The sequence below is a fragment of the Myxine glutinosa genome, chromosome 4, assembly GCF_964187855.1.
Source record: "Myxine glutinosa chromosome 4, kmMyxGlut1.1, whole genome shotgun sequence".
NCBI classification, from domain to species: domain Eukaryota; kingdom Metazoa; phylum Chordata; class Myxini; order Myxiniformes; family Myxinidae; genus Myxine; species Myxine glutinosa.
Window position 1 is genome coordinate 88860622 of NC_136264.1, and position 26850 is coordinate 88887471.

General features: G+C 45.7%; 1 protein-coding gene across 5 annotated transcripts in view; it reads right to left on the minus strand.

The window, feature by feature from the left end:
- SLC33A1 (solute carrier family 33 member 1) overlaps positions 1-26850 on the minus strand; it is a 95894-nt gene that overhangs the window by 7968 nt on the left and 61076 nt on the right. For all 5 annotated transcript variants that reach the window (XM_068112896.2, XM_068112895.2, XM_068112894.2 and 2 more), the window contains 2 exons: positions 10623-10740; positions 4911-5135 (listed from right to left, as the gene is read on the minus strand). In XM_068112896.2, the coding sequence (XP_067968997.1) occupies positions 4911-5135; positions 10623-10740 (343 nt within the window). The remainder of the gene's footprint in view (positions 1-4910; positions 5136-10622; positions 10741-26850) is intronic.

A 26850-nucleotide genomic window follows, 5' to 3' on the forward strand; every position in this document is an offset into this window, starting at 1 on the left:
CACACACACACGCTTATTTTTCAAGATAAGCAGGTTGCAAGGTCAGACATATATATGGTGGCGGCCATCTTGGATTTTGACGTGGCGACCCAATTTTCGATAGCGTTCTTCCTTGTGCCTAGATACACCCACACACCAAATTAGAAGTTGCTACTTCGCTTATTTTTCAAGATATGCAGGTTGCAAGGTTCAGACATACATGGTGGCGGCCATCTTGGATTTTGCCGTGGCGACCCAATTTTCAATAGCTGGCGCATGCGCAGATGGGTTGCACTGCGATGCCACTGAAAAGCGACTGAGAAAACCGCGCATGCGCAGATCGCGGACATGATTCATTTCGATTTATATCTTTATTTAATTTCCGAAAAGACGTCTGAATTCGAAAATCGCGTGATGACGTCACGACGTAAATGCATTTCTTCATATAACTTCAGATCGGCTGGATGGATTGTGACGAAATAAACGGCATCGTGTAGGGCATTTATTTGCGCAAATTTCAAGACCAATTACGACCATGACAGCCATTTCCTTCTCGCACAGCACCTTACGTAATATGTGGATGGATGTTTGCATATGCGCAAATGGGCCATTGTATTTTCGTGTATTACGTACGCGCCTTGATGGGCTTACTTTCAGTGAAATACGATCGAGTTAAAAATAGTCAGAATTTGAGCAAATCTGTTTCATTCGTTTGTTAATATGTCTCAGCTATTGACAAAGCTGCAATTATAATTTTTTTTGCGGTTCAAATGACCGCGGGAGATCGCGTTATCGTGAGCACGTACTGGAAAGACAAAATGGTGTGTTTCTTCTTCTTTCAACAATAAAGACTTATAGCTTCGCGACCGTACATCCAATCATCTTGAAATTTTGCACACTTGTTACTCTTCATGACTTCTACTACAGTATGAAGTTTCACGTCGATCAATAAAGCGATTCAAGAGATATCCATTAAAAAAAAAATCGTTTAATTAACGATATCTGCCAAACCACGTGACCTATCGCAAATTCTAAAATGACATTTTAGTAGACTGACATGCTGAACAGACCTGTGAAGTTTCTCCTCGATTGGATCAAAAATGAGGGAGGAGCTAGGTTTTAAAGGTTCATGCTTAAAACGTCATAACTCTGAAACCATGTGTCGGATGATGTCGTGCTCGCTGACTTTTTTGTTCGTCATGAGTATGCGATGCCGCTTGCAAAGTTTGGCCTCGATCTGTTCAGCCGTTGCAGAGAAAAAGCGGTTTTCGTGTTTTCACGAAAAACAATATGGCTGCCGAACCACGTGACCTACGACGTCATATTTACCATTAAAATATTCTACAGACCGAGTCCCTCCTATGGTGAAAATTTTATCTCAATCGGCCCTATTATTGCAGAGAAAATGTTTTTTAAAGGAAATTAAAACTTAAAATGGCAATAGCACTCACTGTGAGACGTGGCCTGGCAGGACAAAATGGTGTGTTTCTTCTTCTTTCAACAATAAAGACATAGCTTCGCGACCGTACATCCAATCATCTTGAAATTTTGCACACTTGTTACCCTTCATGACTTCTACTAGAGTATGAAGTTTCACGTCGATCAATAAAGCGATTCAAGAGATATCCATTAAAAAAAACAAACTTTTAATTAACGATATCTGCCAAACCACGTGACCTATCGCAAATTCTAAAATGATATTTTAGTAGACTGACATGCTGAACAGAGCTGTGAATTTTCTCCTCGATTGGATCAAAAATGAGGGAGGAGCTAGGTTTTAAAGGTTCATGCTTAAAAACGTCATAACTCTGAAACCATGTGTCGGATGATGTCGTGCTCGCTGACTTTTTTGTTCGTCATGGGTATGCGATTCTGCTTGCAAAGTTTGGCCTCGATCTGTTCAGCCGTTGCAGAGAATAATGGATTTTCGTGTTTTCACGAAAAACAAGATCGTGGCCGAACCACGTGACCTGCGACGTCATAATTACCATTAAAATATTCTACAGACCGAGTGCCTCCTATGGTGAAAATTTTATCTCAATCGGCCCTATTATTGCAGAGAAAATGTTTTTTAAAGGAAATTAAAACTGAAAATGGCAAAAGCACTGGGAGATGTGGCCTGGCAGGACAAAATGGTGTGTTTGTTCCTCTTTCAACAATAAAGACTTTAGCTTCGCGACCGTACATCCAATCATCTTGAAATTTTGCACACTTGTTCCACCCGATGAGAGCTACATTGCATTAAAAATTCAAGTCGATCCATGCAGTGGTTCAAGAGTTACAAGCTTTTTAAAATTTAACTTCCATTATTTATTGCGGCCAAACCATGTGACTTAAAAAAACGTCTCAAGTAACGATTAAACATCCCCCCCATGAGGAACATTTGTGTAAAGTTTCCACTCGATACCTCCACAAATTATGGAGGTGATTCCATTTCTAGTTTGTGATTTGAAAACGTCATAACTCTGAAACCACGTGTCGGATGATGTCGTGCTCGTTGACTTTTTTGTTTGTCATGGGTATCCGAATACGCATGCCAAGTTTGGGCTCGATCCGTTCAGCCGTTGCGGAGAAAAAGGGTTTTTTGTGTTTTTTCACGGAAAACAAGATGGCGGCCGAACCATGTGACGTATGACTTCGAAAATTTTCGCATTCTGAGTTTTTTTTAACTAAGCATCTGGGGGAAAAATCTCTTTTTCGGGGGAGAAAAACTGTGTTTGACGAATTCTAACCTCTTAACGTTAGCATTTTTGATATACTCAATACACATGTTTTTTGTTCCCATTGCAGAGTTCTTTAGAATGAGCCATTCCTCAAATTTTTCCATTGAGCCGTTTCGGAGATAGAGGGGCAAAGTTGAAGGTGTTTTACAAGATGGCGCCCATACCACGTGACCTATGACGTCATCATTAGCATTTAAAAATTCTACGAGCCTAGCCGATCATTTGATGAAAATTTCCTGTCAATCCGTCCAGCGGTTGCTGAGAAACTTAATTATGAAGTTTTCGGAGGTGCAAAATAGCGTGGAAGAATAATAAGAAAAACTCTAGCAGTAATAATAGGTTACTCTCCATTTCATGGAGAGTAAACCTAATAATAATATTATTACGAAAATTATATTATTTAAATAAAAAAAAACCGATGTGAATTCCTTACTTCCACGGTTACACTGCTTCAATCCATTAACTTTCCATTCACAACATTGGGATTAAAGTGTTATGATTATATTTACTATAATATTATTATTATTACTACGAAAACGATACTACTGAAACGATACACGACTGTATTAAGAAACCTGGGTTTAATTTGTCCGAAGCGGATGGCGAGTCATAACGCCTAAGGCCTATACGTACCGTATTGTTGGAAGAGACGTAACGCCGATGCTTTCGATATTTGATGGTCATATTAACTATCGATTTGTTTGTTTCTCACACTGAATGAAAAACGTAGTCAGCCGCAGCACCGCCGTAATGGCATCAGAAGTAATCGCATCACCCTGTCATGTGACCAGATTCTCAGCTCTGATTGGTATACGCTTGAGGGGACATACACACAAACACTATTCTGGACGGCTCTGCTTGATGGGCTACGCCGTAAAAATCCTTTCTCTGAAAACGCTTCATTGAGCGATGTGAAACAAGTCATGTCTGGTGAAAACATGATACTTCAAAACAGCTGAAGGGATTTACACCAAACTTGTTTATTTTTAGGACAGTGAAAGAGGGCATCTGCCCATTGCCTCGGGCAGGGACTACGTGGAGGATTATTCGTGACAGTCATATTGCTCTAGTTTACAACTAAAATGGCCGCCAGTCTACCATTTAGCCATCTTTGATCAGATTGCAAAATAAAGTGACGTGCACAATTGCACATGTATGCCATCATGTGCTGTGCTTGTGCAAGTTTGAACTAAATCGGACCATGCATGTCTGATAAATTGTTAGACACGTTTAAGTATCAAAATGGCAATAAGTCGGCCATCTCGGATCTGACCTGGAAACAAAATGATGTGCACGTGTATACAGTAACGTCATTTATTGTCTTTGAGCCAAGTATGAACAAAATCTGTCCATACATCTCCGATATATGGTTGTGGACGGACGGACGAGACCCAATCCATAAACCCCCATTTCGAACTAAATCCAACGGGGGCTAATAACCTATTGCTTGAAAAACAACTGCAAGTACAAATTAAACGTGATTGCTCGTACTGTACTACTTGTCTTGTCTTAATAATAATAATAATAATAATTCATTTATTTTGTATAGCGCTTTTCAAGAAGCCCAAAGGCGCTTGTACTTGCCCAGGAAGTAGGAGTCAGCAGCTGATAGATTTACTTACCGTATGAATGATTGTTCGGAACGGAGTCCCTTCATAACCCGGGGACTCCTTGCACTCACTGTATTTTGTATAAAACTTGCTTTGAACATGACTAGACGGGTATGAAACGTTTCACTTTATATCCTCAATAGCTTATTGAATGAGCACACGGTACCTCATCATTCGTTTAAAAATGACAGGATGCAAAAATTAAACCACATCCGGTTTGTATGCAGACTTCTTCCTTATGCTAAACGTGATGAAGCTTAAAAAACAATTGATAATAATTTTAGGCGACCTTGACCTCAAAAGCAATAGGCTTCAGTGACCTTGTATGCAAGTTCTTAAAATTTCAGGTCAATCGCATAAAAATTGACGATTTTATGTGACGTCGACCTTTGACTTCTCCATATCATAATAAAGCTTTGTTGAAAATTTTATGACAAAAGCTCAAATGGTAAAAAGTTACGGGACACAGACAGTTACGCACACGCACACTGCACATAAGGGAGGGGAGGATAGAGGGGTATTGGAGGTGGGGGGTGTGGAGGGGGGGCTATTAATAATCGTTGGGGCAAATAATACTCGTTCGTCCTGGAGTTCATACCTGTGCCTGCTGTGCTGTAGAGCATGAAAGCTCCGTTGAACGTGTGGCTCCCTTGCAAGCAATGCTGCTCAGGGGATCAACGAGCCAGAGAACGAGCGTGCCGGGCCAGTTGGAGCCAAGATTACACATGGTGTTGAGCAGTGTCATGTATGTACCACCGATAGTGGGGTCACTCACTTTGGCATTGAAGGCCATCTGAGCTACAAACATGCTGTACAGCGAGATCTGTAGAAGGAAGAATGAGGGACATGCACCAGAAAGGGATGTACACTCCATGCTGTACTTTTGACATACAAATCCAATGGAAGGTTTGTATTATTCTGTCAACTTCCATCACACTAAAATAGGCAATTTGGTGTGTCTGTCTGTCTGCAATACATTCGGTCGTTACTCATCCAATCTCACTCAAACTTGCCAGGGTTGCTAGAGGGTCATAAGAGGGAAGTTGTAGTGACTTAATTTGCCCCCCTCTTCCCAAGGGGTTTTTCCACTTTAGACGAACCTAATGTTAAGGTATACTAGCATGGATCGGCACACTCCACGTGGTCTAAAGTTCTAAATGGGGAATTAATTACATACTATTGAAACCCGAGTACGTCTATTAATTACATACCATTGAAAAACCTGAGCGTCTATTAATTACATACCATTGAAAAACCTGAGTACGTCTATTAAATACATACCAATGAAAAACCTGATTACATCTATTAAATACATACCAATAAAAAACCTGAGTACGTCTATTAAATACATACCAATGAAAAACCTGAGTACTTCTATTAATTACACCAGCATGGATTGGCTCGCTACGTTCGACTCACCACACATCGCTACAGAGGCATGGGATTGTTTTAACTGATGATAATGACTGTACGCGAGTTGCTGTATTGTCATGATTTACACCAATCATAATAAACATTTTTTTGTACAAATTTATTTGTAATATTGGTGATATTACTTATTTGTAATCTAAAAATGTCCAAGTGGTCTAAAGCTCGAAATGGTCAAGGGTCCAAGCTGGTCTAATGGGTCTAAAGTGTCTTACAGATCTTTGGGCTCTTGGTGCTCTTTAGGGTCTTTGTGTCTTCAGGGTCTTCAAAGGTCTAAGGGGTCTCAGCAGTCTAAAGGATCGAAAGGTATATTCCAACAGTACATATAATGGATGTACGTAATTAACAGATAGGATGCAACAGATGTTCAAACAGTAAGTAATTAATAGATATATATAGTCACACGGCTCAACTGTCTCACCACCTCATGGCTTCACAGACCATATTTATCTGTTTTATATACATACATAACCATATACGTTTGCTCCATTATAATAATATATGTAATTAATAGACAGTGTGCAATCGATGTTCAAACAGTACGTAATTGATAGATATGTAGTCACACGGCTTCACAGACCGTATTTGTCGGTTTTATATTTATTTGAAGAAGAAATATTGGTCACAAATATGCATACATACATACATACATTTGCTCCATTATAATAAGATAGATAGCTTATCATGGCGTTTTGTGGGGCACACCTACCGGAAGCAAAAATTATTATAACTACAAACTATTCAGTCAATTCTGTCCTATAGATGATTACCTTTTTCAACATTCGCTGGTGTTGTTTAACACTATTGGAGGAAACACAATGTCCTCGAGACGTTCAATCCTTATCGCATCAGACTCAAGCCGTCTTGACTTGCTAGGCCTCCAGGTAGGCTGCAATGATGTTGGGCTAATAAAGGTGCTTAAATGAGTCTTTACACATGAATGACATGCTATTGCCTGTCCGAATTTTCTAGCCTTCAGATTATATGTGAACTGCATATGAATTTTTTATAACTTACAGGGTGTTCCAAAAAGACCGGGACAACTTTGGTTGCTAATATATTTAGAATCACAAATGATACAATGATAACCTTTATGTTATATGATACAGAAACTCAAAGTTGTCTTGATTTTCAGATCTTGTGGTTTAATGTAAAATAAAATGGTGACGCCACAGTGCGTCGAATGGTTCAAGACTAGATCTGACACGCAAGTTCAGTGTAATTTCCATACAAGGTATGGAAGGAAACTGCCATTGCAGACTAGTATCAGAGTGAGTGGTACGAGAGGTTTAAGGAGATTGGAAGCTGTCAGAATCAGAAAAGTACCGGTCGACCAAGCACAAGTGCAGCAGTCGTAGAACAGTGCATGAATCATTTCAACAAAGTCCAAGAAAATCAATCTGACACGTCTCCAGAGAACTGGGACTACCAATCCTCACTGTACATAGGACTTGTTACTGCACTAGCTTGTTACAACAATTATGGCACCACAGCCCCTCTCTGGAAAAAGTGTATTCCATATCCATTTGCCTTTGGTCCAAACATCCTTACATAATAAAGAAGATTCTAGACTCACTGAATGGTGAAGTGCATCAGTCAAAACTAGGTTTATAACTTCTTCCTCTGTCAAAAGCAATGCATTTTGTTGATGTGGAGCCCTGATGCAATGCATTTTCTCAACAGCATTCTGACCACTTCTTCCTTTGATAGGAATGCACTTGCTGGCCAACAGTCAACACTTCCCCACTCTTGTGAGGTGGACCCAGTCTTAACAGAAGAAACTAGCAGAATACAGTGGCATTGTTTTGTATTACTCAGCAGAAGACCAGAGATAGGAGCATTTTTAACTCACCTGGACTTTAGTCCGGTGAGCTTATGTGATTGAGCAGTGTCCGTAGGTACAGTCATGGCCAAAACTATTGGCACCCTTGCACTTTTTTCAAATAAGGCACCATTTCTTCCAGAAAATTGTTGAAAAAAAAAAAAAAAAAAAAAAAATGGTATCCACATATGTACTATTTCTTTGGTTTGCCAAGGAACAAAACAAAAAAAAGCTGAAAAAATTACTAAATCTTAGCTTATTCCACACAGAAATCCTAAAATGGCCTGGACAATATTTGTGGCACCTTTTAGAACTTGTTAGAAATAATTAGATTTCAAGCAGGTGATTCTCCTTTACTTTGGAATTAAACTCACCTGGGGTGCGTTGCAGGTGCCTGAAATATAAAAAAAATCACATTCAACCAGTTTGAACAGAGAAAAGGAGTCATTGTGCTGTTTTGTGTCACTGTGTGTACCTCAATGAGCATGGAGAAAAGAAAGAAAACCAGAGAATTGTCTGAGGAGGTCAGACACAAGATTGTAGCCAAGCATGGATAATCCCAAGGCTACAAGTCCATCTCCTGAGACCTTGATGTTCCTGTGTCCACCATACACAATGTTATCAGGAAGTTTAAGGCCCATGGCACTGCAGCCAACCTCCCTGGACGTGGCCACAAGAGAAAACTTGATTGATGATTGCAGCGAAGGATTGTTCGAATGGTGGAGAAAGCACCTTAATCAACTGCCAAACAGATTCAAGCTGACCTTCAGACACAAGGTATGACAGTTTCAACTCGCACCATCCGTCGCCAACTCAATGAAAGGGGGTTCTATGATAGGAGACCCAGGGTGAGAGAGAGAGAGAGAGAGAGAGAGAGAGACATAAAAAAGCCTGACTGGAGCTTTCCAAAACACACCTGTACAAGCCAAAATCCTTCTGGGAGAATGTCCTGTGGACAGATGACAATATTAGAGCTTTTTGATAAAGCAAATCTTCTCTATGTTTACATAAAACAAAATAAAGCCTTCAAAGTAAATAACACCTTCCCTACAGTTAAACATGGACACAGTTACAGTGCACAGGACACAGGACATGGCTACAGTTAAACATCCCTGGTGTTGGGCTAGCGGCTAGGGTGCCAGCTTAGGATCCTAGGATCCTGGGTTCGAATCCCGGTCAATCGCTGAATTAACGCCAGGGGGGTTGACTCAGCCTGTCATCCTTCCGAGGTCGGCAAATTGAGTACCAGTTCACTGGTAATTCCCTGCTTGTCGTTAAAGGCGGCAAAAAGGGTTGGCGTCAGGAAGGGCATCTGGCCGTAAAACATTGCTTCAAAAAGGGGACCGAAAAACAACAACAACCACAGTTCCCGAAAAAGGCCAACCCCCGCTTGCGGGGAAAAATGGCCTCTAAACGTGGTTTCTACAGTTAAACATGGAGGAGGTTCAGTGATGTTTTGGGGTTGCTGTGATGCCTCTGGCACTGGTTGCCTTGAATGTGTGCATGGCATGATGAAATCAGGAGATTACCAAGGCATTTTGGAGCGCAAATGTTCAATCCAGTGTCAGAAATCTGGGTCTCTGTCGAAGGTCATGGGTCTTGCAGCAGGACATTGACCCCAAACACACTTCAAAAAGCACCCAGGAATGGTTCAAAACAAAACGCTGGACTGTTCTGAAATGGCCAGCAATGAGTCCAGATCTAAATCCCATTGAACACCTGTGGGGAGATCTGAAAACAGCAGTTGGGAGAAGGCACCCTTCAAATCTGGGAGAACTGGAGCAGTTTTTACAAGAAGAGTGGGTCAAACTGCCAGTAGAGAGGTGGAGGAAGCTCATTCATGGCTATAGGAAGCGCTTGACTGCAGTTATTTTGTCCAAAGGCTGTGCTACCAAATATTAAGTCTTGGGTGTCAATAATTTTATCAATGCCATTTCTCTTTCTTTTCTGATTTAAAACGATATATTAACTTCTGAATCAAAAACAAAGGTTCTGTGATATTAATAGTGAAATAAAGAATTGTGGAGACAAATACTTTTGTCAATTTCAACTTATTTTTAGAGAAAATTGTGAGTTATTTGAAAAAAGTGCAAGGGTAACAATATTTTTGGCCACGACTAAGTCAGTCAGTGAGTCCGTAAACACTTCAGTCATTATTGGTTGAATCAAACACAATTTCAATAAAACTTGGCCACAACCTTCATCACCCATGATGTACCAAAGTTTGTTCACGACATAAAAAATATCAGAGTCTGAGGGGGACTGTTGCGGGTTTAAGTGACTGTCGCTCCTGATCTAGGTGAGCTTCAGGACTCGCAGTCCTATTTTTATAACAGCTGTGATGATGGCAGAGTTGACATTTACAAAATCTTGCTGTTAGTCATCTTTTGGTGGCATAGATTGCACAATAGGACAGTATCTTGCACTGTATACTTGATTGTGTTGCAGTACTTATAACAAGGGGATCCGGCAGGATAGTGCAGAGGTAGCATACAGAACTCCTCTTTGAGCTGTCGAGTCTGTGTTTGATTCCCAATCTGACTATAAACTGGTGGATGGGTGCTTCGCAGGCAGTGCAGTGCATCAATAAGTTGGTTGTCATTTGGGTGGACATCAAGTTGGGTTTCTGCAACCATTAGTTAATGGACGTTAAAGATGTTGCATTTTTCAGGGAGTTGGCGAATAATCACCGGCACCTTGATCGAATTATTAATTCCTGCCTTGACTACTGGTGGGAAGGCAATGGCAAACCAGCCAGTGTAATCCTTGCAATGGGCTTGCTTTGGTAGCATTGAACCTGTCGAGACGGACACAAAAAGCCAAGAGACAGACACAGAAAGACAAATAAATGTGGGATTCCTGGTTTACAAAATGGTCTGGGTCTGGTTTCTAGGGGTCTTACAGTGTGAATTTCACAAAGACCATCTCAATTTTTGTTTTTTTCCCCATGTGAACCATACAGGCCTGTGAAATCATTGAATCGTATAGACAGGAGGCACCATTGAACTGTACAAATAGGAGGCACTATTAAATCATACGAACAGGAAGTCAAAATCATACCTGATGCAAAGCATAGCTGACAAGCAAGGCCATGTAGTAGTGCATGGGGAAACCGCTGTCTGTCTTGATGTATGGAGTCCACCACACCAGCAATGCAAACACCAAACCCATGAGCAGCCTGATACATGGAAAATACGTACAGCAAAATAAATAAAAAATAAATTATATATATATCTATATATAATCGATATAAAATTTTAAAAAACCACCTTTAGAGGCCATTTTTCCCCGCAAAGCGGGGGTTGGCCTTTTTCGGGAACCGTGGTTGTTGTCGTTTTTCGGTCCCCTTTTTTGAAGCAATGTTTTACGGCCGGATGCCCTTCCTGACGCCAACCCTTTTTGCCGCCTTTAACGACAAACAGGGAATTACCAGTGAACTGGTACTCAATTTGCCGACCTCGGAAGGATGAACAGGCTGAGTCAACCCCCCTGGCGTTAATTCAGCGATCGACCGGGATTCGAACCCAGGATCCTTGGATCCTAAGCCGGCACCCTAGCCGCTAGCCCAACACCAGGGTTAAATGTATATATATATTGTTACGGATCGCGGATTAGATGTTATTTACCGAGCGGTGGTATTGCCGCGACCTAACAATTCCCCCGATTCTTCCCCAACTCACCCGATTCCACCCGACGTTGACCAAGTCGCGCTATGCTAAATCAATGGTTTGGAAAGGACACAACGACTGGGATAAATGAAACGACACAAGGGGTACAGTTCTCAAGACCTCCGGAGGAGGATATAATTGGTGGGGGAGAAAAAGGGGTAGATTACAAGGTAATGAGGTAAAGACACAGAAGAGATAGGCACTTAGACACAATCTTATCTATCCCAGACAGACCACAGACAAACGGAACAAGACTGACTTACACAGGGATTGATGGCAGGGAAGGACAGGGAGTCGATAGCACAAGGTGCACCTTGGCTCAGGGACAGGATACAGCTCAGTCTTTGGGAGGTCTCTCGGCGCTCGGAGGGTGCGTCCTTTCTCTTTCAGCTCTGCGCGCATCTGACGTCACCTCCCTCTTTCTGCGCATGCTCAGCGGGGAGTGACACGCCCTCGGCTCGTTGGCTCCGCCCCAGATGGGATCGGTCCGCCGCTTCTATTGGGTGCGGGGGTTACCGGGCTCCGCCCTTGACGAGGAGCTGACAGCGAGCCCCTACCTGGTAACCCCGTCGAGCACATGCTCGATGGCGGCTCGTTGGACAGGCATGGTGCACTCCCAACACCCCCTACCAACCAAGCCGGAGTGAGGACGCACACTCCCCGCGCCGCCGCCGTTGTTGTTGTTGTTGTTGTTGTTGTTGAACCGTGAGGAAGAGCTGCAGGGAGGTATTGGGAGGTCCTAAACTTCCTAACGGTGCCATACAATCACATTCTGGTGCAACGAAGAGTCAGAATTAATGGAAACGAGTCCTTAACTGACATAGACTAAGAATAACTAGCAAGATGTCCTATAGTTGTCTACGTGAGATGCGGTGGACCTGGATGCGACATTTAATGGGGGAAATAGGGGAAGGTCGGGTCTACAGAGTGTTGTTTACAGAAAATGGGACTAGGGAATGGGGGATTGGGGATAGTTGGGAAGTATGGAGGAAATAGGGGAATATTTACAAGCGGATATGGATGGAGGCCAATCTCATATCCGCAACAATATATAATATATAATATATATATATGTATATATATTATATATATATAATCTAGATATATATATATATATAACTATATATAATATAACTATATATTATATATAACTATATATAATATAACTATATATTATATATAACTATATATAATATAACTATATATTATATATAACTATATATAATCGATATGTATCTAGATATATGTAGATATATGTAGATATATGTAGATATATGTAGATATATGTAGATATATGTAGATATCTGTAGATATATGTAGATATCTGTAGATATATATATATATATATATATATATATATATATATATATATATATATATATATATATATATATATATATATATATATGTATGTATATATATATATATATGTATGTATATATATATATATATGTATGTATATATATATATATATATATACATATATATATATATATATATATATATATATATATATAGTTACGGATCTCGGACGTCGGCTCTCCCCTTATCAAGGGGGGGGGGGGGGGGGTTAATCCCCTTGTCTTGCGATCTGGCCGACCCGAGTCCTGGGGGTTATAACGTTCCTTCCGGTCGGTGGTAAGTAGGGTTGTTGGTCGAGTCTTAGTCCAATTACCTAAGTACTACCACCGGCCGTAAAGCAAGGAGATAACCCCCGCTCGAACCACGGATATTGGTGGAAACGCCGAGCAGATAGCGATCCGAACCGTTAACAATGTGACTAAACCTGATTCTGAGCGGTTCCTAATCATGCCACGTTTACCCAATGAGAGAAAAGACGAATGCGATCGGACAAGAGGAAACCAGAAAATAGGAAGAACAAAGATTGGTTTATTACTTATTTACAGGAAGGAGAAGAGGAAACTAAAGGAATATACAAGATAGGAAGAGGAAGAAGCAGCACACAGGGCAGCCTTAGACAGTCTTACTCTTCGTACCCAGGACAAACGTACACACTCACATGGGGATTGTAGATGGTAGGGTGGAACAGGTGGAGGATCCGGCGATGGCGTCCACCTCATCCGGTCCCCGACTCATACCGTGCAGCAGATGGAAAACGGCAGCAGCTCTCCGCGTGTAGTGGAACGCGACCGGACAATTTATATAACGGGGGGAAGCTGGTACGCTGTGTACGTAATATGTGCACTATACAAAGGCGCCAAACGCCCCCTCTCCAATGTACTCCTTTGATACGGTCCTTCTTTCATAAGCACCACTGCATCAGTCCCGTCAATGCAACAGGCGTTCTCCCAGCAAGTCAGTGAAGGCGAGCTCTCTCACATGCGGTAAGTCTTTACAAAGGTGCGCTCTCCCGATCAGTAAGTTCATGCGCGCTGCATATCTCATAAGTCGGTCCTTGCAATCACGACAGTCCTACGCGCAGTCCGGTTGGTAAATGTGCTCGTTGGTAAATGTGCTCGCTGGCAAGTCCTACGCGCAGTCCTGTAAAAGGGCTTTGCGTTCGCTTTTATAACTCACCAAGCGATCACTCCGCGAACCCCAAAGCCACGCCTGTCGGCGATCCTACCTCAGCCCTGGTTGGCTGGGCATCGCTTACCGGCCACGCCCTGATGGTGAGTTGATGTGGCCACACCTTCTTCCTGGCGTTCCGCCCCCTTTCTCGGGCCTAACCTCGTGGCTTATGGCGGCGTTTGAGCGAGCTCCAGCTCAAGGCAGCGAACGCTGCTAACAAAGGCGCGTAACAAATTGGGAGGGCCATGGGCAGACTGGAGGGCGAGTAATGGCGTCGCTTGGAGAGGGAGGCTGCAAAATGAACGGAATGGGCCTACTTCTTATTTGATTGAGAACGCAGATTCAACTATTGGAAACACGGCCTTATCTAATACACATACTAATGAAATAACTGAAGTCCTATGGTGGCCTACGTGTTGCTTGTGGCCTAACTATGGGGTGCAGCCTTTAACCCTTTAATGTCATATTTACACAAGTGTGGGTTCTCAAAACCGCAACACTGCACCTCCTCCACCCCCTTTTTCCAGGCTCGTCCCGAGCCGAAACAATCAGGACTGTCTTTTAAATTAGTGTGACACTTAGGTGTCACACTTAGACCCTCTACTTAGACCTGTGACACTTAGACCCTCTACTTTTAACCTACTTAAACAGTTTTAACAGCGACAGTTTTAACACTAGATATGTCCCCCCTGCTGCGTTGCGTCCTATCTAACTGACTCAAGCCCACAATTAACCGAATTAAGGAATTATTCTCAAACTACACATAAAGCCGGTGGGGAGCATTATTCACAAGACTACTATTATTTGCACTACAACCCAGGACCTGTCGTTAGTGGGAAAAAGAGAAGATGTTTTGAAAAGAGGAAATGCCATTGCCATGCACTGCACCGATACACCATACCCATATGTACCAATAAAATGCACCAATAATAAAGAAAAATGCACCAAAAAGCACCAGCACCAATATGAAAATGCACTGAAACATTTCAAAAATAATAAATGGTGTCGTCTTCTTCTTCTCTGCTGGGCCGATGTATCTTGGCTTGATCTTCTTGCTTGATGTTAATAATAAAAAGGGCACAAACCGCGGCTGCTTTTTTATTCATGGCCAGCAGGGCCAACGTAGGTGGTCCGACTGCTGGGCATTGATGCCACTTAAAACAGTGGTCCGCAAGCCAGATACGGCTGGCAGCAAAGGTCTGTCCCAGGAGAGGTGCCAGGCCACAGAACGTGTGGTCCATAAGTGCCAGGACACAGAACGTGTGGTCCATAAGTGCCAGGCCACAGAACGTGTGGTCCATAAGTGCCAGGCCACAGAACGTGTGGTCCATATGGTGCATCAGTGCAGGCAGGAGGCAGCAAGGGTGCGGGCGCATAATTCACGGCACCTGCACACTCCCCTCGGACAAAAGACGGTCAACGAGTGGGGAAGTACGACAAAGCAGAGGTTAGCGGGGGGCAAGGGCGCAAGGGTACACACAATACAAGGCAATGCAAGATAAGGGGCGCGGAAGAGCGAGCCGAGAAAGCTCGTCCCTAGCCGTACGTCACCCCCCATGTCACACACCCTACCCTTGCCCTTCCCCGTATTTACACAATTTACACATTTACCAATTCGTCGCTACTGTCTTGTCTTTCCCATCCCCTAATACCAAATTCGTCATCAATCCCTCCTAAGGAGGAAGAGAAGGAATAAACACAATGTCTCACCCACATCAAAGTGCATCTTACATTCCAAATCATCTGCAAAAATTGGTGTGGAGTTCTATCACCTCGGTGAGTGGGTGCGGATGGTGCGAAGAGATTTTCTCCCTAACTATACTTCTAAATGACATTAACACAGTTAAACTACCCGGGGTCTCGCCCTGCCAATCCATTGGCCACTTTACACTATGCGGTTCTAAAAACCAATTCCCATTGACCATCCCTGTGGTGCTCACCAATTTGGGGTCTCACTCCCCCTTTTTTTTCTATCTGTGCCCTCGCACAATTTCGGGGCTGGGTCGTGTGGCTCCCCTAGCAGGTCCTACTTACCTGCGCATCTCCGCCACTGAACGTCGCCACCCGAGCTTGCCTAGCTCCTTCACCCTAACCTACCTTGGGGAAGGCCCTCCTGGCTCTCTCACCCCACTACTGCTCTCCTTGGCATCGTGCAACCCAGGTCCTTCCCTTGGATCCTCGGGCCCCACTGAACTCTAACCTGGCTCCCAGAGCCTACCTGCGGCCTCACCTGGCCGACAGACTACCAGTGGCGGAGTGCTCAACCAACCATACGCACCAACAGGTTCACACGCCCAGCCATTCCATACACTTATGCACCCATCCAAGCAGTACTCTGCTACTATCCGCACCACAGATGTCAATATCCACCCAAATTTACCTACTTTTAAACTACCCTCCCCGGGTATTCGTGAAGGGGTCCATCCTTCCCCCCATTCACTCCTTCGCACCATGCACTCCACACCACTCCTTCCACACTCCATCTACTCCACACCATTTATTCCATATCAGCAAGCTCTCTTGCACACTCTTGTGCTCTCACCATTCATCCACTTGCACACCATGCAAGTCATTCATTCAACACACAATGACACACATCCTCAATACTCCATTCATACACTTTTACACACACACACACACACACATCTTTCACGAGCATTGCCTCATTCGCTCAGATTTTCCCACCTCCAATTCCTCATTTCACCAGCACTACCAAGAACTTCCATACGCAATGCCTCATTTCATCCTAAACCTCAAGCTCCTGCTCATACACAATTTCTTCACACACACACAGCATCATCTGGCTATCTATTTCCCCTAATATTAGTGCTCTCCCTGTCATCCCTTATACTACGCACATCCCCCGTCGTTATCATCCAACTACTCTACTCTACATCCCCACTACTGATACAATGTCACTACTTAAATCTCGTCACCTATGGTCATTTCTCTAGATTTCTATCATTTATCCTAACCCTCCCGGGCTAGTTTGGTACTGCCAATCCCCATAAACTACTGCTCATGTGCCCAAAGGTGAGGTGAATGGTAAAACTACCATTCGCCATCAATACTGCTACCAAATGTCCACTATGCTTGAGCCTCTCGGTGCGGGAAATACATTCTTACTGCTCGGCTTCGAAAAACCGAGCAATGCGTGCGGATGGTCAGTCTCCTGTAGGTTGGGTCCGTCCGGCATTTTCGATTATGGGGAGGAGGCATACTCGGGCCGAGGTTCAAAGGTCCATCTCGGCGCGGAACGTTTCGGTCTCCGGCCCGATGACCCAACCTCCCCCGGTCGGAACACCATCCCCGCCAGGGGGCGAAGGTCCAACCTGGCCCTTCTCCCCCGGAATCGTGCCGCTTGCCGCTACGACGCGGCACCGACCATACAGGGCGGAGCCCGGCCCGGATCGTGCACGGCGCTCCTTGCAAAAGCGCTGCGGCAACGATCCCCGCAGCACACAAAACGCACCACGACCCGAGAGCTCGCTTCGGCTATCCGTCAGCCTGAGCGCTGCCCCGGTCAGCGTCGATGCTCGAGTCGCCTTCTCACATCCACACGCGACTCTTCCCATATTCACACATCCCATACATTCCGTGCATTCTATTACTGCACTCTCTCTCCGTGCACCCTCTTCTGTTACGTACTCCGTAACACTCACGGGTGTGCACTCTATTGTACACCCACTCAGCGCACACCTACCCCCGGGTGTGCAATCTGTCGTCGCACACCCAATCACGCGCTCCGGTGTGCATCCCCGCGCACGCTCCACAACCAACTCACTCTCTGTGTCGCACTTCTCACACTCGGTTTCACACATACACTCCGTCGTGCATTCGCTTTCACTCTCTGTTTCGCATTCATCACACATACACTCAGATGTGCATTCACTCTCGCACTCGGTAACACACTCGCGCTCTGGCGCCGTTCGCTCACACACGCCATTCGCTTTCACACCGCGCACCACGGACCTTCTACGAGCGCCCGGGTGACATCTGGGTCCCAAGCGCGCGAAAAATCCGTTCGCGCCAAATACTCTCGCGCCAAACCTCTTCGCCCCATACACCACCCTACTCACCTTGGCGCTTCCTCTTCTTCGCTCCTCCACCACCTGCAAACTTCGCATTTGGTTATGCAGCACGACATCACGATGTGAACACGGACTTTGCACACATTCCATCCTTTCCTCCCGCTGTTGCTCTTCTAAGTCCGCCGTCTCTTCAATTCCAATTTCCATTATAATTAATTCATTTTCCTTATTCAGCTCGACGACCGCTGGCGCTAATAAAATCAAATTCTCTAATTCAGCGGTCGTCGGCTTCTCTATCCCCCGTGTCACGATTTCTATTCCGGTCCACGTGACTTCGCTTTGTTCTAACTCGCTTTTCCCGCGTTCCTCACACCGCGCTACCTCGTCGTGTACAAATGCGTCCTTCCCGCTCGACATGCGATCAATGTCCTTCCCCAATGCTCTTATTACCTTCGCAAAAGCGGAAGGTTATGTTTTGATCGCTGTGTATTTATTTGTATGTCTGTGTGTGTGTGTGTGTGTATGTTATTCGCATAACTCAAAAAGTATTCAACCGAATTGCATGAAATTTGGTGGGATGATTGGTTATTATACGGGACACATTTGATTAGATTTTGGGAGCAATCGGGTCAAAGGTCAAGGTCAAGGTCACGAAAAGGTCAAAATCGTATTTTTACCATAGCGCGGTCAATTTTTATCCAATTGGCATGCAACTAATGCCAAAATGTTCAGAATTCAATGCCCGATCTTGTGATATACGACATGACCCAGTGAAGACATTACCCTTGTTAGCGGTTGGGGGTCAAAGGTCAGGGGGGTCACGACCTTGCAAAATGTGCGTTTTTTGTCATAACTCGGTCAATTCTTATCCGATTTGCATGAAATCAGCACCAAACTGTTCACTGTTCTGTTCCCTACACTCCCATGCCAAGTACAGAACAGTAGCTGCGGCGAAGGTATGCGCTCTACCGAGTGCCCGTTCTAGTTTCATACTGGGCTTCCTCCCTCGCTAACCCCTCGTTGATTTCTCGGTCTTGGCCATTCACGTCCTCCAACTGGCCCCCGAATTTGTTCTCTAATCCCCCCAATTTATTTTCTAACCCCACCAATTTTGCTGTCTAATCCCCCAATTTGACTTCCCAACTGCTCCCCCATTCTATTTTCCAAATTACTTAACCCATCCTTCATTTGGTTAGTTTGTGCATCCATCTCGATTTTCAATCCCCCAATTTGGTTTCCCAGGCCTTTCGTCTCGTCCTTTTGGGTGTCTAATTTACCGTTTATTTTATTCATTTCATTCATGAGTTGCGCCATTAAGGCTTGCATGTCGCCCACCCCCATTTGCGCAGCAGGCGCGGCCCTCATCGCCATGTGCGAGGCATCGCCATTTTGTGCGCCTGCAACCCCCACTCCCGCACCTTCTTTAATTTCCTCCTCCATCTCTCCCACTTCTTCCCTGGGATCCTGGGTCGATTCTAACCCTTCCTCTACCTCCTCATTTACCCCCACCGGCATCCGATCGCCTTGGTTATCCATGGCACGATTCAAATTTAGATGTTAAATAAAATTTTGGCCGCTCGTAATTTTGACCAAATTTTTCAGATATATAAAAAATTTGGTTCGGGTCCAAATCCCACTCCCCGACACCAGTTGTTATGGTCAATAGCACAATTGGTGTCCAAAATTTGGTCTACTAAATTTCGTCCCAGGTTCCAAATCCCACTCCTGACTACCAATTGTTACGGATCTCGGCCGTCGGCTCTCCCCTTATCCCCCTGTCTTGTTATCTGGCCGACCCGAGTCCTGGGGGTTATAACATTCCTTCCGGTCGGTGGTAAGTAGGGTTGTTGGTCGAGTCTTAGTCCAATTACCTAAGTACTACCACCGGCAGTAAAGCAAGGAGACAACTCCCGCTCGAACCACGGATATTGGTGGAAACGCCGAGCGGACAGCGATCCGTGATCTGAGCCGTTAACAATGTGACTAAACCCGATTCTGAGCGGTTCCTAATCGTGCCACGTTTACCCAATGAGAGAAAAGACGAATGCGATCGGACAAGAGGAAACCAGAAAATAGGAAGAACAAAGATTAGTTTATTACTTATTTACAGGAAGGAGAAGAGGAAACAAAAGGAATATACAAGACTAGCAGAAGTACCCGGCATTGCCGGGCGGGGGAGGGGAGGGGAGGAGAGGGGGGAGGGGGGGGGGAGGAGAGGGGAGGGGGAGGGGGAAGGGGGAAGGGGAGGGGCAAGGGGGAGGGGGAAAAGGAGGGGGGAGGGGGAAAAGGAGGGGGGAGGAGAGGGGGAGGGAAGAAGGGGAAGGGGGAGGGAAGAAGGGTAAGGGGTAGGGGGGAAGGGGTAGTGGGGAAGGGGTAGTGGGGAAGGGGTAGGGGGGAGGGGGAGGTGGGAGGGAGAGGGAAGGGGAGGGGAAGGGGGAGGGGGGAAATGGAGGGGGAGGGGAGGGGGGAAGGGGAGGGGGTATGGTGGGAGGGGATAGGGGAGGGGGAGGGGGTGGGGAAGGAGGGAAGGGGAGGATGTAGGGGGGAGGACAGAGTAGGGAGGGGAGGGGAGAGGGGGGAGGGGAGAGGGGGGAGGGGGGAGGGGGAAGGGGGAGGGAAGGGGAGGGCCAGTCAACAATGACGTTGCAGTTCTCATGGTAGGAGAGCAGCACAACAATCGCGACATCATCCTGCATCTTCGCAACAACAGCATGAAGCGGATTTTGGAGACTCACCGATCCTGTGACGCCCTCCAGTACCGGCGTTGCCGGGCGGGGGAAGGGAGACCCGTACATTCGCCCTCTCGACTCAAGCTCACTCGGACAAAAGCCTCGCACAAATTACACTGTGAAGGCCCAATGGCCATGTCTATGCCACAAATCAAGTACGTGAGCGAGTCTGGCGCACTGAATTTAAAATATATAGAACGCTCATACTCCGTGAAAAGTGAAGCCGCCGTGTCGCCATCTTGGTTAGCACGACTCGACCAACTCGCTTCGCGGATCTCATTTGTTTTGAACCTGTCCCAGATTTTAAAAGCCAGACAACTGTTAAAATGCCATTTTGTGCGGCAATAAACTGCTCCAATCGGTTACGGAAGGGTTGTGGAAAGACGTTTCACAGCTGTTTCAAAGACGTTTAATTCATATCGCACAAAATCGACACAAAACACGATCGCATAAAAGGTGAAAAAACACAATCACTTTTCGCTCTGAATTACGTGCAAACGCATGACGGAAATCACCATCGCCCAGCATCGAGTGCCAACCGAGATGGCGCCCGGTAGCTGCATCTCCACCTATGTGGTGTGAATGGCAATGGTCATTCTATATATTTTCAGTTCAATGGTCTGGCGGCGGGGATGGAACATCACGTGATCGCTCTGAGCGAATCAGCGAGCTGCTCTGGCACCGGCTGAGATTCCATGTATAATGTTCCTCGCTGAAATGCGCTGAGGTAAATATGAATAAAAAATATGGATCTCGTCAAATATTTTGAGGTTGGCCATGTCCTTCCCAGGCTCAATGGCCATATCTATGCCAAATATCAATCACGTGAGCCTCTCCGTTTAGGAGTCTATCGGTAACATTACACACACACACACACAAACTGTGTTTTATATATACACAAAGAATTAAGTTAAGCACCCCTACACAACGAATTAAGGTAAGCACCCCCTAATATATATTCTTTGTGTATATGTATACATTGGCATATATTCTAAGGTATGTGAGATCAAATAATGATTGGTATGACATTAGCAATTATCCATTGATGAAATTGAGTGATCAAAGTGAAAAAAAGTGATTGGTTGAGTCAGTGATCCGATCACGTGGGTCCTACACACGTTATTGACGCAAAGATCGCTAGAGGTCTTCTCAGAACAATGACTGTACGTTAGAAAACATAAACGTCATCCACACTGTCCGTGATGGACCTATAGCTCCATACTTAAATTGAGGTGAAAATATGCCTAAAATTCCCAAAAAATTTCACCTTAAATTATTCAGAATAAAATATTGAAAACGGCATGATTGTTATGTTTTTATGTGACCATAATATCACTTCTCCAGAAAATATAGCAATATCATGGGTATATTACACTGTTTTGACGACAACAAACTTGTAATGTGCGAGGTTGTAAAAAAACGGGGGGGGGGGTGCTTAACTTAATTCTTTGTGTATATATAGATAGGAAGAGGAAGAGGCAGCACACAGGGCAGTCTTACAGTCTTACTCTTAGTACCCAGGACAAACGTACACACTCACACGGGGATTGTAGATGGTAGGGTGGAACAGGTGGAGGGTCCGGCAATGGCGTCCACCTCGTCCGGTCCAAGACTCATACCGTGCAGCAGATGGAAAACAGCAGCAGCTCTCCGCGTGTAGTGGAACGCGACCGGACAATTTATATAACGGGGAGAAGCTGGTACGCTGCGTACGTAATATGTGCACTATACAAAGGCGCCAAACGCCCCCTCTCCAATGTACTCCTTTGATACGGTCCTTCTTTCATAAGCGCCACTGCAGCAGTCCCGTCAATGCAACGCGCGTTCTCCCAGCAAGTCAGTCAAGGCGAGCTCTCTCTCGCGGTAAGTCTTTACAAAGGTGCGCTCTCCCAATCAGTAAGTTCATGCGCGCTGTATATCTCGTAAGTCGGTCCTTGCAATCACGACAGTCCTATGCGCAGTCCGGTTGGTAAATGTGCTCGCTGGGAAGTCCTACGTGCAGTCCGGTTGGTAAATGTGCTCGCTGGCAAGTCCTACGTGCAGTCCTGTAAAAGGGCTTTGCGTTCGCTTTTATAACTCACCAAGCGATCACTCCGCGAACCCCAAAGCCACGCCTGTCGGCGATCCTACCTTAGCCCTGGTTGGCTGGGCATCACTTACCAGCCACGCGCTGATGGTGAATTGACGTGGCCACACCTTCTTCCTGGCGTTCCGCCCCCTTTCTCGGGCCTAACCTCGTGGCTTATGGCGGCGTTTGAGCGAGCTCCAGCTCAAGGCAGCGAACGCTGCTAACAAAGGCGCGTAACAAATTGGGAGGGCCATGGGCAGACTGGAGGGCGCGTAATGGCGTCGCTTGGAGAGGGAGGCTGCAAAATGAATGGAATGGGCCTACTTCTTATTAATTTGATTGACACAACGCAGATTCAACTATTGGAAACATGGCCTTATGTAATACACATAATAATGAAATAACTGAAGTCCTATGGTGGCCTACGTGTTGCTTGTGACCTAACTATGGGGTGCAACCTTTAACCCTTTAATGTCATATTTACACAAATGTGGGTTCTCAAAACCACAACAATATATATATATATATATATATATATATATATATATTGTTGCGGTTTTGTGTTTTACAAATAAAGGTTAATTTCCCCTCATAGTTTAGTTACACTACAACACGTAGCCTCGCGATAGTTCAGTTATTTCATAGTAAATGTAAGCGTAAACCTTTCCTATGTTTAGTTTGCGTTGAGTAGAATAATGAGAGTTAGGTCTCGTTCCAATGCTTATGCCGCCTCGATACTTTGAGTTTTGGCGCAAATAACCACGAGGCCGGCCTGACAAGTCGATCCAGGCCGAAGGAAGACGGGGCAGAAGAAGTGGGAGTGACCGGTAAGCACGAGCTGCCAATCAGGGCTCGAGGGGAGTGGCTTAGCACTGCGGCAAAAGGCGTGGTTTGGAACATTCGATACGGGCCAGGTCGTGGCAATATAACCCTGTGCCCGAAGCCCCCACCTCAGTTCTGAGTGCGCGGTGTTGAAACAAGTTATGAGCCGGGGTCCTCTGTTGAACCGAGTTGTGAGAGTCGGTTCAGAGTGCCAAGTTGTGGGAAGGGAGGCAGACGAGTTGCAAGTTGAGTTCGCAGTTGAGCTCGAGTCAGATCCTCCGTTGAGTTACGAGAGTGAAAGCGCGCCGTTGTATTAATCGCGCTGTGAAGGACCGCCGTGCCGGGCGAGAGACGCGCATATTTTCCTGCCTGCCTTTGTTTGAGATACGCGCTGCGAGGATCCCTCCAGCCTGCCTGCCTTCGTCGGGGGACGTGCGGTGACCGCCAGAGGGCCACGCCGGGTGAGCTGTACCTGAACGACCAAACCGGCGTGTTCAGCGCATGAACAATCCTTCCTTCATCCCCCTGTGAGTGTGAATGGGCCCATTGTCTGGGTAGATGACTAAGATCTGCCCTGTGTGTCTATTTTCTACCGAACCATTGTACATAATAGTGTAAATAAATCGTGTTATTCCTTTGATTCTACCGCTTTTGTGTTTTCCCTCATTGACGAAGCATGGTACGAACTATATCGCTCAAATCGGGTTCCAATACTAAGGTAATAGCACGGACCACGTGGTGCGCCATCGGCTCGGGTGCACTCAAATTACGCGTGGTCCGTGCGAGACTTGATCCCCGCTTCCGCGGCGGCGGGGGTACTTAGGTAGGTGCGAACATTGTCCCGAAACCCTGTCCCGCGTCCAACCGGAAGTGGCGACTCGAGTCTCGCGGTTGTGATGACCCAAGGAGAACAAGGGGCTTAATCTCCCCTTGGTAAGGGAACGGGGGGTCATGCAAAACCGTAATGTGTATATATATATATATATATATATATATATATATATATATATATATATATATATATATATATATATATTGTTGCGGAGATGAGGACGGTATATTTTTTGATTGTGTGCTGTACTATTATTATTATTGGTTATTCTGCGCCCCCCTACCTCCGGAGCTGTGTAAAGGTGAAAGGTCATCCCATAATTAGTCCACAAGCATACACATCAGCCAAGTAATAGAATACCCTTGTTGATAGTTATCTCTTATTCTGTGTTCTAGGGTAAGGCTGTGTCTCCCATTAATTGAAGTACTCCATTGCATCAGTGAAAGAGAATAGATCCCCTTTCATTCCCATCCCCAAAATCCCCATTTCCTTCACATCCCCTTTCGTCATTGCCGAGCCTCGATTGACCATATTACATCCCCTCTCGTCATTGCCGAGCCTCGATTGCCCATATTACCTCCCCTCCAATAACCGCCATTGACCACGAGGCAGGGTCGAAGAAGAAAGGCGTGTCTCCACCTCGTCATAGAGGGGAAGAAAGGCGTGCCCGCCCGTCATCAAGGGCGGAGCCAGAGGGTCGCATGACCAACCAGGGCCGAGGTGAGCACCCCAATGGGCGTGTCCTGAAAGCCGGCGACTTAATCGCCGGAGGCGATATAAAGGCGTGCACGCAGGAAGCAAGTGAGTCGGTTGCCAGTAGAGGGTCCGTGAAGAGTTGGTCACAAAGAGTTGGTCAAAAGTTGGTCGTCAAGAAAGAGTCCTGAAGCTTGTGAGGGAAGGAGAGAGAACCCGTCACACCAACCCCCCAAGCTCCGCGTTGGCTCCACCAAGCGTTCACCTCCACCAAGGCTCCACCAAGCTCCGCGTTGGCTCCACCAAGCGTTCACCTCCACCAAGCTCCGCGTTGGCTCCACCAAGCGTTCACCTCCAGCCATCCACCTCCTGCCATTCCTGTCATTCCCCGCGTGAGTCTGTCTTCTGTTTGTTCTGTCCTGGGTTAATTAAGTCTGTATAAGCTAGTATTTTCCCTGTGTCACCTGCGTCTTATGTGCTTGTAAATAAACGTGACTGCTTTCTTTTTGCTTGTGTGTAAATAGTCAATAAATTCAGTAGCATTTCCAACCTTTTTGTCTTCTTTTTCTTCTTCACATCCGTGTCGCCTTTGTCTTTTCCCTATTGACTAGCTGCGGTGCGATCCGGCCAACGTTTGGGTGGAATCGGGTGAGTCGGGGATCCTGTTAGGTCGCGGTAATACACCACCGCTCGGTCATCATAACATCTGTCCGCGATCTGTAACAATATATATAAATTGTTACTGATCGCGGTTTAGATGGTATGATGGGCCGAGCAGATGGTCCAACCGCGACCGTTACAGGATCCCCGACTCACCCGATTCACCCAGAACTTTGGCCGTATCGCACCGCAGCTGCCCAATCTGGGAAAAGACTAAAACGACGAAATGCAAAGAGGAAAAGGAATAAGACGAGAAGACGGACAGAAGAGTAATTGGATTTATTGTACACACACAAGCAAAAAGGAGCAATCAAGTTTATTTACAACACATAAGACGCAGGTGACACAGTGCAAATACTAGCTTATACAGACTTAATTAACCCAGGGACAGAACAAACAAAACAAACTCACGTACACAAGAAGGGTGGAAAGGCAGGAGGTGGATGGCTGGAGGGAGAGGAAGGTCCAAGGGGGTCCTGCAGCACGATCGGCGCGTTTAGCAGCCGCCGTTCCTTTGCGGCCCTGCTCAAAACCGCCGTTCAGGCCCCAAGCTGCTGTTGTGGCTGCTGTGGACGTCGCGTGCTTTGCCAGGACTCGTCTGGTCCGTCTGGTCCAACCCTCAACTCTTTCTTGGTCCACTCACTCTTTACCACCGACTCCTCACCGCAACCAACGCAACCACTGACCACCACCACCGACTCCTCACCGCAACCAACGCAACCAACTGACCACCGACTCCACTGACTGACTCTGACTGACTCTCTCACGCCACTTGCGCGCGCGCCTTTATAGCGCCTCTAGCGATCAAGCCGCCGGCCTTCAGGACACGCCCATCGGTGTGCTCACCTCGGCCCTGGTTGGTCATGCGACCCTCTGGCTCCCCCCTTGATGACGACGGGCGGGCACTTGTTCAATGGTGGTTTTGGAGGGGAGGTAATTGGCAATCGAGGCTCGGCAATGACGAAAGGGGATGTGAAGGAAAGGAGATTTTGGGGATGGGAATGAAAGGGGATCTATTCTCTTTCACTGGTGCAATGGAGTACTTCAATTAATGGGAGACACAGCCTTACCCTAAAACACAGAATAAGAGATAACTATCAAACAGGGGTATTCTATTATTTGGCTGACGTGTATGCTTGTGGACTAATTATGGGATGCCCTTTCACCTTTACACAGCTCCGGAGGCAGGGGGCGCAGAATAAACAATAATAATAATTTACACAATCAAAAAAATATACAGTCCTCATATCCGC